General features: G+C 46.7%; 1 protein-coding gene across 1 annotated transcript; it reads right to left on the bottom strand.

Moving 5' to 3' along the window:
• Positions 1 to 1,789: 1,789 nt before the first annotated feature.
• LOC125481830 (steroid hormone receptor ERR2-like) lies at positions 1,790 to 11,447 on the bottom strand (the record flags this gene model as incomplete). Its single annotated transcript, XM_048593757.1, has 2 exons — positions 11,075 to 11,447; positions 1,790 to 1,906 (listed from the first exon to the last, which is right to left on the bottom strand). Coding segments are annotated over exons 1-2 (490 nt in total), but the record flags the coding sequence as incomplete, so codon positions are not given.
• Between the last annotated feature and the right edge of the window lie 1,088 nt (positions 11,448 to 12,535).

The following is a 12,535-nucleotide window of genomic DNA, read 5'->3' as shown; positions in this document are numbered from 1 at the left end:
TACAGGAGCAGTTTCACAGTTTGGGGAGGACAGTAAACTTGGAAGAACTGTAAACTGTGAGGAGACTGTGTGGAACTCCAAAAGGGCATTGACAAGTTGGTGGAGTGGGTGGGTAGGCAGTCAATGAGATTCAATGCTGAGAGGTGTAAGACAGTGCACTTTGGTCGGAAGGACATAGGTAGACAATATAAAATAGGGGGTACATTTCTAAAGGGGGTGCAGGAGGGAGCTGAGGGGATATGTGCATAGATCATTGAAGGTGACAGGACAGGGGAGAGAGCAGTGAATAATGCACACAGAGCACAGCTTTATTCATAGGGGCATCGAGTAAAGGTGAACTTGTACAGCATACTTATTTACATCAGCTGGAGGATTGTGTACAGCTGGGGGTGCTATTTTATAGAAACATAAGAAACTAGGAGCAGGAATAGGCCATTCAGCCTGCTCCACCATTCAATGTGGATCCCCTACCTCAATGCCATATTCCCATTTGCTCCCTAAACTCCTTGATGCCTTTAAAATCTGAAAGTGTATCTGTTTCTTCAATATATTCAGGGACTTGGCCTCCACAACCTTCTGTGGCAGAGTGTTCCACAGGTTCGCTATCCTTTGGGTGAAAAAATGCTTCCTCATCTCCCTACCCCATACCCTGAGACTGAGTCCCCAGGTTCTAGACTCCCCAACCATCCTGCCTGCATCAATTCTACACTACGCTATTAGAATTTTATAATTTTAATAAGGTCCCTCTCATTCCTCTGAACTCGAGTGAATAGAGGCCCCAGACAAATCAATCTCTGCTCATAGGACAGTCCTGCCATCCTTGGCATTGGCCAAGTGAACCTCCCTCTATGGTAAGACTATCCTCACTTGGGTAAGGAGACCAAAACTGCACACAACAGTCCAGGTGTGGTCTCACAAGCCCCTCTATAACTGCAGTGAGACATCCCTACTTCTAAACTCTGATCCTCTTGTAATGATGGCCAATATACCATCTGCCTGTCCACTTTCATTGACTGGTGTACAGGGACCCCCAGATCCCTTTGTACATCCACCTCCCAAAAGACCACGTTTCCAATGAGACTCAGCCTTCCTGTGTCTGACAGCATTGTGTGGAATTTCACATGTAGCCACACTGTACTGCATCGCTGTGTCTCTCACTCTGCATCCTCCTCGCAACTCGACAATCTCACCCAGTTTTGTGGCATCAGTAAATTTGGAAATGGTGTATCTGGTTCCCTTACCCAGGCTGTGTGTCTATATAAATATAAATATAAATACAGTGAATGGCTGAGGTCTGAGCACTGAGCTCTGAAAGATGCGGCTGTTTTGGAGACAGTGCAGAAAGTGAATCATAAGAATAGTTGCAGTATTGAGAAATTTCAATGATGGGGATAGACTGAAGAAGTTGGGACCGTTCCCTATCGAGAGGAGAAGCCTAAGAGAAGATTTGAGAGAGGTTTTTGAAATTGTGAGCAGGGCCTGGTCAAAGTAGATAGGGAGAAGCCATTCCCACTCATAAAAGAAACAAGAATGAGAGGGCATAGGTTGAAAGTGATGTGCAAACGAAGAAAGTGCCATGTAAGAAAACACATTTTCATACAGCAAGTATTTACAGTCTGGGATGCACTGCCTGAGATGTGGTGTAGGTAGTTTCAGTTCAGGCATTCAAGATTGTCATAGGATGGATATCTGGAGAGAAATGATGTGTGTATCTAACCCCGTGCTGTCCCTGGGGAGTGTTTGATGGGGGGGTGCCAGGTGATTAAACGATGTTTTCTCCATTTCTTACCTTCTTTGAGCATTCCTACTTTCAGACACTTCATAAAACGACACGCCTGGCAGGATTTGCGCCTCCGTTTTGTGATTTCACACTCATTGGTGGCGGGACAGCTGTACTCGATGTTACCTGGAGCAAATCACGGAACACATTACTCTGGGCCACAGTCACAACATACCGATCCCCACCCCGGCCACTCACTACCTTCCACTGTCACTAACACACAGTTAGATACTGAGTAAAGCTCCCTCGACACTGTCCCCATTAAATACTCCCAGGACAGTTGTATAGGACTTTGGTTCGACCACATTTGGAATACTGTGTACAGTTCTGGTCACCACATTACCAAAAGGATGTGGATACTTTGGAGAGGGTGCAGAGGAGGTTCACCAGGATGTTGCCTGGTATGGAGGGCACTAGCTATGAAGAGAGATTGAGTAGATTAGGATTATTTACATTAGAAAGATGGAGGTTGAGGGGGGACCTGATTGAGGTCTACAAAATCATGAGAGGTATAGACAGGGTGGATAGCAAGAAGCTTTTTCCCAGAGTGGGGGACTCAGATACTAGGGGTCATGATTTCAAGGTGAGAGGGAAAAGTTTAAGGGAGATATGCGTGGAAAGTTCTTTACGCAGAGGGTGGTGGGTGCCTGGAACGCATTGCCAGCGTAGGTGGTAGAGGCAGGCACGATAGCATCATTTAAGATGTATCTAGACAGATACATGAATGGACAGGGAGCAGAGGGATACAGATCCTTGCAAAATAGGCGACAGGTTTAGATAGAGGATCTGGATCGGTGCAGGCTTGGAGAGCCAAAGGGCCTGTTCCTGTGCTGTAATTTTCTTCGTTCTTTGTTCTTTGTTCTTCAACAGGGACAGGAGGTTAGTTATAGAGTAAATCTCCCTCTACACTGTCCCCATCAAACACTCCCAGTTGGAACAAAGAACAATACAGCACAGGAACAGGCCCTTCAGCCCTCCAAGCCTGCGCTGACACATTTTGCCCTTCCATACTAAAACTGCCTTCACTTACAGGATCCATATCCCTCTATTCCCTCTCTGTTCATGTATTTGGCCAGGTGCTTCCTGAACGCTGCTACTGTGTCTGCTTCCAGCACCTCCTCTGGCAGCGTGTTCCAGGCACTCACTACCCTTTGTGTGAAAAACTTGCCTCACACATCTTTTTTAAACTTCCCCCCTCGCACCTTGAACCTGTGCCCCCTAGTGATTAACCCCTCCACCCTGGGAAAAAGCCTCATACTTTCCACTCTATAGATTGCCATTCACAATCTGATTAACTTATAATCAGTTGCCCCTCAGACTCCTGCGTTCCAGTGAAAAGACCCAGAGTGGTCCTACACAACAGAAGTAGCAATTCCTACACATTATATACATAGCTCCAAGCATGGTGGACATAATGTTATCAACGCAATGGAGTGAGTCTTTGTAACGCAGTAGAAAGTATATAGTGAGGACACTGTTGAGAGTGGTTCTTACACATTAGCAAGGTAAAGTCACCATAGTTTTACTGGACCGTGGGGCGGCTCTCTCAGAGAGGGATGGCTAGCAGGGGTTTAACCTGAGGGTCAGCACGCCTCAGGGAAGGGGACAGCATCTCTGTGGTAACTTCAGTTGGTGTAAGAATTGAACCCATACTGTTGGCATTACACACCAACCATCCAGCCAACTCAGCTAACCAGTCCCTACGCACATGCGGTTTATTCCAAACTAATCTCCACTATTATCAACAGTACTGTTAACAGAGTGTGTTTTACCAAAACAGTTCAAACCCTTAGTGCCTCCTAATGGCTAATTTAAGCATTATAAATGCATGTGCCACACTATGTAATGCTTCTAGCAGTTTAGAAATTGTTCTTTATGTGCACGTTCTAAAGGGCATTGGATGATAACGTGGATAGAAATAACATGCCAAGATTTGGCAATAAAGCAGGAAATTGGCACTAGGTCACGATGCTCAATTGAAATGAAAGCTCACTGGGCTAAATACCATTGATACCATTGGGCTGCAGGGTTCCCAAGCGGAATATGAGTTGCTGTTCCTGCAACCTTCGGGTGGCATCGTTGTGGCACTGCAGGAGGCCCAGGATGGACTTTTTTTTTTTTTTTTTTTTTTTTTTTTTTTTTTTTTTTTTTTTTTTGCCTCCGCTTCCAGCCCAATGGTATCAATGTGGATTTCACAAGTCTCAAAATCTCCCCTCCCCCACCGCATCCCAAAACCAGTCCAGCTCGTCCCTGCCTCCCTAACCTGTCCTTCCTCCCACCTATTCCCTCCTCCCACCTCAAGCCGCACCTCCATCTCCTACCGACCAACCTCATCGCGCCCCCTTGACCTGTCCGTCCTCCCTGGACTGACCTATCCCCTTCCTAACTCCCTACCTACACTCACCTTTACTGGCTCCATCCCCGCCTCTTCGACCTGTTTGTTTCCTCTCCACCTATCCTCTCCTCTATCCCTCTTCTATCCGCCTCCCACTCTCTCCCTATTTATTTCAAAACCCCCTTCCCCTCCCCCTTTTCTGATGAAGGGTCTAGGCCGGAAACGTCAGCCTCTCTGCTCCTATGATGCTGCTTGGCCTGCTGTGTTCATCCAGCCCTGCAACAGTGCACCAGGTCTGCTCTCACCAAAGCCTTGTCCAGCTGGAATAAGACTTCCTTTCTCCTGTATCCAACCCTTCCTGAAATGAGAGCCAATATCCCATTTCCTCTCCTTAGTATCCCTGCCTCTAAGCTAAGTCTAAGACTCACCTGCTCTTGGGGTGTTCCATCATGTCCATGAACAGCTCAGGTTAAGATGTATACCATCCGCTGTCCTTACAGCTCTCTCTGATGGCTGTCCAAGAACACTCAAGGTTCTTTTATACATCAACATCTCCCAATCTATCTCTACCTAAATAATACTCTTCTTCCTACCAAAGTGGATAGTTTCACATTTTTTCTGTTAAACCACATCTGCCATGTGTGTGTTCCGTCACTCACCTTGTCTACATCATCCTGATGTTTCTTTGCAATCTCACCCCCATACCACGCTGACCTAAAACAGAAATTGCTGGAAAAGCTCAGCAGGTCTGGCAGCATCTGTGGACAGAAATCAGAGTTAACGTTTCAGGTTGAGAGACCCTTCAGAGTTCTGGGGAAGTCAGTGGATGTTTTTTTTTTCCCTACTGATCAACATCACAAGGAGTTTGAACTGTTTTGGTAAAACACACTCTGTTAACAGTATGAGTTCAATCCTTTAACTCATTAACTCTGATTTCTCTCCACAGATGCTGCCAGACCTGCTGAGCTTCTGCGGCAACATCTGTTTTTGTTCCTGATTTACAGCATCTGCCCGTTCTTTCGGTTTACGAATGCCGACTCAATTATGCATCATCGGCAAACTTGGAAACATTACTTTTGATTCCCTGTATAGTGAACAACTGGATCCCTGCAGTATCCCAAAGTCACTGTGTGCTTGTCTGAAAAGGACCCATTTATTCTCACTGATAGTAGGAACTGCAGATGCTGGAGAGTCTGAGATAACAAGGTGCAGGGCTGGATGAACACAGCAGGCCAAGCAGCATCATAGGAGCAGAAAGGCTGACGTTTCGCGCCTAGACCCTTCTTCAGAAAATTTCTGCTGTGTTCATCCAGCTCTACACTTGTTATCTCATTTATTCTCACTCTCTGTTTCCCGTCTGCCAACCAATTCTCAAGTCAATAAATGTGGAGCCGGAAAAGCACAGCAGGTCAGACAGTATCCGACGAGCAGGAAAGTCAACGTTTCGAGTCAGAACCCTTTGTCAGGCTCAATCCATGGCACTCAGACTCCATGTGGACAAACCTCAACGTGGGTCCTTTTATCAAAAGATTTTGGAAAATCCAAATAAACCACATTCACTGGCTCTCCCTCATCTATTCTATGTTACATCCTCAAATAACTCCAGTAGGTTTGTCAAACATGATTTCCCTTTCATAAATCCACATTGACCATGTCTGATCACAGAATCACTAGCATGTGGAAGCAGGCTGTTCAGCCCAACGAGTCCACACCTCCAAAGAGCAACCCACCCAGACCCACCCCCCTACCCTAACTCTGTAACTCTGCATTTCCCATGGCTAATCCACCCAACCTACACATTCCCGAACACTGTGGGCAATTTAGCATGGCTAATCCACCTAACCTGCACATCTTTGGACTGTGGGAGGAAGCCGGAGCACCCGGAGGAAACCCACACAGACATGGGGAGAATGTGCAAACTCCACACAGACAGTCACCCGAGGGTGGGATCAAACCTGGGTCCCTGGTGCTGTGGGTCAGCAGTGCTAACCACTGAGCCACTTGTCAAACCTTGTTGATATTTCCTAAGTATCCTGTTACATATTACATATTACATAACAGATCCCAGCATTTACCTTCTAATTTTAGGCTAACCAGTCTATAATTCCTGGTTTTTGTCCCTCCCTCCGTTGGTAAACAGTGGGGTTACATTTGTCACCCTCCAATCTGAGGGAACTGTTCCAGAATCTACTGAAGATTGAAAGATGACAATCCAATGTATCCACAGTTTCTATGGTGACCTCCTTTAGGACTCTAGAGTGTAAGTAATCAGGGCCTAGGAATGTGTGCCTTTCAGTCCCAATCATTTCTCCAGGACATTTCTTTTTTATTCACTTACTTTAATTCCTGCCTGTCTAGCCTCTTTGAGAAATTACGTGTGTTTTTCTGTGAAAACAGAACTAAAGTAGCTCTTTAATTACTGTCATTTCCTTGATCACTGTTCTTCATGTTCAAGTATCTTGGGGCGGCACGGTGGCTCAGGGGTTAGCATTGCTGCCTCACAGAGCCAGGGACCTGGGCTCGATTCCACCCTCAGGTGACTGTCTGTGCAGCGTTTTCACATTCTCCCTGTGTCTGCGTGGGTTTCCTCCAGGTGCTCTGGTTTCCTCCTACAGTCCACAGATGTGCAGGCTAGGTGGATTGGCCATGCTAAATTGCTCATGGTGTTCAGGGATGTGTAGATTACAGGGGTTTATAGGGAGGAGGGGTCTGGGTGGGATGCTCTGAGGGTCGGTGTGGACTTGTTGGGCTGAAGGGCCTGTTTCCACACTGTAGGGATTCTATATATATGTATTCTATGAAAAGGCACAAAAAATGCAACTACATGAAGATGCTCATTCAGAAAGCTGGTGCAGATAGGATGGGCTAAATGGCCTCTTTCTGTGCTTTATCAATATGTATCTATGATCAGTTCTCCAGCTGCAGATTTTAAGTGGCCTAAGTATGACTTCATTAACATTTTTCTTTGATATAGTTACTGAAGTTCTTACAGTCTGCTTTTATGTGCTTTTCAAGTTTATACTGATACTGTATTTTTTTCCCCAACCAGTCAACGTCTTGGTCGTAATCTGCTGAATTCAAAACTGCTCCCAGTCCTCAAGCTTGCCACAGATTCTAGCAACTTTATATGACACCTCTTGTAGTCTAATACTATCCTTAATTTCCCTTGATTACCATGGCACCCTTATCGCCTAATTTCCTGTTTAATACCATTCTTTGCCTTACCCCTACTTTTGGAAGCCTATGGATAAATCTCACTAATGTTCTCCACCCTTTGCTGGTTCTTAGCTCCACACACACTGAATCCACATCAAGATCCCCTGCACCAGTATCCTTTCTCAATATCGCACTGATTTCATTTTTAACTAACAATGCCACCCCACCCCCTTTTCTGTTTTGTTGTTCATCCTAAATATTGAATATCCTTGCATGATCAGGACCTAGCCTTGGTCACCCTGCAACCATGTCTCCATAATCACATCATATCGTTCTCATTAATAACGAACCTGTTAGTTTGTCCATCTTATTGGGAATGGTCTGTGTATTCAGTTGAATTGCCTTCTAACTTATTTTCTGTCATTTCCGAACTTTTTTTATAGTCCAGCCTTATTTTGGGCTAGCCCTTGATTTCTCTGCCTTGCTTTCTACTTTTCTATATTTCATTTCCATCCTTGTTTCTCTCAATCTTGTCTTCCCGCTCAAGTTTCTCTTCCCCTGCCACTCAACTGCTCACTGCTTCATCAAAGACCTTCCCTCCATCATAAGGTCAGAAGTGGGGATATTCCTGATGATTGCACAATGTTCAGCACCATTCGTGACTCCTCAGACACTGAAGCAGTCCATGCTCAAAAGCAACATGATCTGGACAATATCCAGGCTTGGGCTGACAAGTGGCAAGTGACATTCGTGCCACACAAATGCCAGGCTATGCCCATCACCAATAAGAGACAATCTAACCACCACCCCTTGACATTCAATGGTGTTACTATCACTGAATCCCCGACTATCAACATCCTGGGGGTTATCATTGACCAGAAACTCAACTGGACTCACTACATGAACACAGTGACTACATGAACAGGCCAGAAGCTGGGAATCCTGAGGCGAGTAACTCACCTCCTGACTCTCCAAAGCCTGTCCACCATCTACAGGCACAAGTCAGGAGTGTGATGGAATACTCCCCATTTGCCTGGATGAGTGCAGCCCCAACAACACTCAAGAAGCTTGACACCATCCAGGACAAAACAGCCGCTTGATTGGCACTACATCCACAAGCATCCACTCCCTCTACCACCGACGCTCAGTAGCAGCAGTGTGTACTATCTACAAGGTGCACTGCAGAAATTCACCAAAGATCCTCAGACAGCACCATCCATGACCACTTCCATTTAGAAGGACAAGGGCAGCAGATACGTGGGAACACCATGTTCCCCTCCAAGCCACTCACCATCTTGACTTGGAAATATATCGCCGTTCCTTCACTGTCACTGGGTCAAAATACTAGAATTCCCTCCCTAAGGGCATTGTGGGTCAACCCACAGCAGGAGGACTGCAGCGGTTCAAGAAGGCAGCTCACCCCCACCTTCTCATGGGGGCAACTAGGGATGGGCAAGAAATCCCTCTAAACCCTTCCTATTCATGTACCCATCCAGATGCCTTTTAAATGTTGTAATTGTACCAGCCTCCACCACTTCCTCTGGCAGCTCATTCCATACACGCACCACCCTCTGTGTGAAAAAGTTGTCCCTCAGATCCCATTTAAATCTTTTCCCCCTCACTTTAAACCTATGCCCTCGAGTTTTGGACTCCCCCACCCTGGGGGAAAGACTTTGGCCATTCACCCTATCCATGCCCCACACGATTTTATAAACCTCTATAAGGCCGCCCCTCAACCTTTGACACTCCAGGGAAAAATGCCCCAGCCTATTCAGTCTCTCCCTGTAGCTCAAACCTTCCAACCCTGGCAACATCCTTGTAGACCTTTTCTGAACCCTTTCAAGTTTAACAACATCCTTCCTATAGAATGGTGACCAGAATTGAACACAGTATTCCAAATGTCCTCCCAACTCCTACACTCAATGTTATGAGCAATGAAGGCAAATGTACCAAACACCTTCTTCAACACCCTATTTGACCCAGTTCATCCAGCAGGATGAAGGTGAGGCTGGGAGTCTGGTAATTTCTCCTTCCTATTGTACAGGAATCACAGAGTCACTGCCCTGTTCTATGTTGGAGCTTGTTAAACATTGGCAAAACTAAAAAACTAATCATTAACTTCAGAAAGAAAGGAGGAGAACACGCCCCCATCTACATCAATGGAACTAAGATTGAGAGGGTGAAGAGCATCGTATTCCTTGGAGTGACAATAATCAACTTCCCACGTAAATGCGACAGTCAAGAAGGCACAACAATGCCTCTTCTTTCTCTGGCAGCTCAGGAAATTTGGCATGTCCATAAAATCCCTCACCAACTTCTACAGATGCACCATTGAAAGCATACTGTCTGGGTGCATAACGGCCTGGTATGGCAACTGCTCTGCCCAGGACCGTAACAAACTACAGAAGGTGGTGTGCACAGCCCAGATCATCACGGAAACCAACCTTCCATCCATGGGCTCCATTTACATGGCTCGCTGCCGTGGAAAGGCGGCCAGCATCATCAAAGACCCATCGCACCCTGGTAATGACCCCCTACAGCCTCTTCCATCAGGCAGAAGATTCAGAAGCCTGGGCACATGCACCAACAGGTTCAGGAACAGCTTCTTCCTGGCTGTTATCTGACTGATGAATAGACTTTCTAGCCTCAAGTAACGCTGATCTTGCTGACGTTGATCTCACCAAGCGCATGCCCTGTGCAATGTAACCTGTATCTGCCTCTGTCGAAGTCTTTTGGATCTGTACACGCTTTGCTTATTATGATCTGCCTGTACCACTCGTGAACAAAGCTTTTAACTGTACTTAGGTACACGTGACAATAAATCAATCAATCAATCAATCAAGTCTCTTATTATCATTTCTCTATCGGTCTCGCATTTCTCAGCAATTTCCCTGCAAATCCGTTTCTTGACGTCCTTTCACAGTTTGGTGTTTTGTAAATATTCGGTGTTTTAGTGTTTCTGAGATTTGTCACACAGCCAAAGCTACTCTGTGCAGTTGTGTTGTCCTCTTTGACCAGGGCACTGAGTGGCAGGGTCTGGGTTTTCAGGCTGGTCTCTTGGTGGGTATCTGTACATGGAAAGTGAGCTCTGCTTGTTGCTGGGGCACGCTGGGGAGGTGATGGCCTAGTGTTATTATCACTGAACTGTTAATCCAGAGACCTGGATGACATTCTGGGGACCTGGGTTTGAATCCTGCCATGGCAGACGGTGGAATTTGAATTCAATAAATATCTGGAATTAAGAATCTAATGATGACCATGAACCCATTGTCAGAGAATCCCATCTGGTTCGCTAATGTCCTTAAGGGAAGGAAACTGCCATTCTTACCTGGTCTGGCCTACATGTGACTCCAGACCCACAGCAATGTGAGTGATTGTGAACTGCCCTCTGGGCAATTAGAGATGGGCAATAAATGCTGCCTGGCCAGCGACACCCTCATCCCGTGAAAGAATAAAGGAAAAAATAAGCATCTGTGACCTGAGGCAGCTTCCCTTTGCTGGGAGCCCTGGTTCAGCACTGCCTGACTCAGGTGGGTTTCTGCAAACTCTTTCATTCAGACAATGCTCAGGATCCTGATCTCCATCCGTCCATCTCTCACTTACCCACTCTTCACAGCACCCAGCACATTCCTGCTGCTGGTGTTACATCATGCTATACAGCACCCCTCAGATCACTGTATCTCCCCTTCCACCATCCCAGTCTCCTGGGTGTCAGTGCCCCACCCCTGGGTACCCCACCACTGTGCCCCCCCGGGGTGTCCTTGCCCAAACCCAGGTGCCCGCTGTGCCACCACTGACCTTACCTTGTATGGTCCTCTTGAAGAAAGCCTTACAAGCTTCACAGGAGGCCACCCCATAGTGATAGCCAGATGCCACGTCCCCACAAACCAGGCAGAGGCGTTTGGGGAGAGAGTTCAGCACATACTCGCACTTTGAGGGACAGTCGTCCAGGAGGGGCCCAGAACACGGCTCCAAATGTTTGCGACAGGGCCCCACACCCACCGAGGCTACAAACAGGGAAGGTGAGTGCAGGCTGTGGCTGTAGCTCAGGCTGGTATCGGATGAGGCAATGGGGCTGTGATGGTTGCTTGTATCAGTGCCAGACGATGGGCTGGATGGTTCGGTTTTAATGAAGGAGTTGTAACTGGACCCGAGGTGTTGTTCCGAGCTGCACATTCTGCCAGAGATGGAGACAGTGAGAGAGAGAGAGAAATGAGAAGCATATCCAGCAAAACCAGTGGTTCACACTATAGCAGCTCCCACTGTGACTCACTCACCTGCTCTTTGATCTGTTTTCTCAGCCATTCACGGCAAGTGGGCACTGCTGGCTGGGACAGCACCTATTGCCCATCCCTAACAGCTCAGAGTCAACCCCATTGCTGTGGGTCTGGAGTCACATATAGGCCAGACCAGGTGAGGATGGCAGTTTCCTTCCCCTAAAGGGCATTAGTGAACCAGATGGGTTTTTACAAAACAAACACAGAGAAACTGAGCAGATCTGGCAGCATCTGTGAAGAGTTAACATTTCGACTCCAGTCTGCCTCTTCAGGTTTTTCAGTCTCCACAGGATTTTGATTTTATTTGTGGGTTTTTATGACAATTGACAATGATTTCACGTCACCATAGTTGCTGTAAAAATGGGACCCAGCTCAGTGACAGTGACCTTCACCAACTCCAGGAAATACTAGCTGCTATATTCTCCTTCTCAAACACAAATGCACCAATCACACACAAGAGACATGAAATAATCACGTCTTCAATATTTGACAATGTGATTACATCAGGAGCTGCATACAACACATCATCCTCCTGTCTCCGCTGCCATTTGGCCCATTGTGCTGCTTCTATCACATCATGCCAATCTCCTGCCTTCTCCCCATGCCCCTTGGTCCTGTTACAGTGAAGGCGGCTTTAGGAGGCTCGCCTTTATCAGTCAGAGCATTGACTACAGGAGCTGGGATGTCACGTTACAGCTGTAAATGGTGAGGCCACTTTGGAGTACCTGCATATAATTCTGCTCACCCTGCTACAGGAAGAACATTATTAACCTGGATAGGGTGCAAAAAAAGATTTACCGGGATGTTACTGAGACTGGAGGGTTTGAGCTACAGGGAAAGGCTGAATAGGCTGGGGCTATTTTCCCTGGAGTGTCGGAGGCTGAGGGGTGATTTTATAGAGGTTTATAAAATCATGAGGGGCATAGATAGGGTAAATAATCAAGGCTTTTTTCCCTGGGGTGGGAGAGCCCAAAACTAAAGGGCATA

The sequence above is a fragment of the Rhincodon typus genome, unplaced genomic scaffold (genome assembly GCF_021869965.1).
Source record: "Rhincodon typus isolate 14 unplaced genomic scaffold, sRhiTyp1.1 hic_rhity00003751, whole genome shotgun sequence".
Lineage (NCBI taxonomy): Eukaryota > Metazoa > Chordata > Chondrichthyes > Orectolobiformes > Rhincodontidae > Rhincodon > Rhincodon typus.
This window is presented reverse-complemented; position numbering and strand designations above follow the sequence as displayed.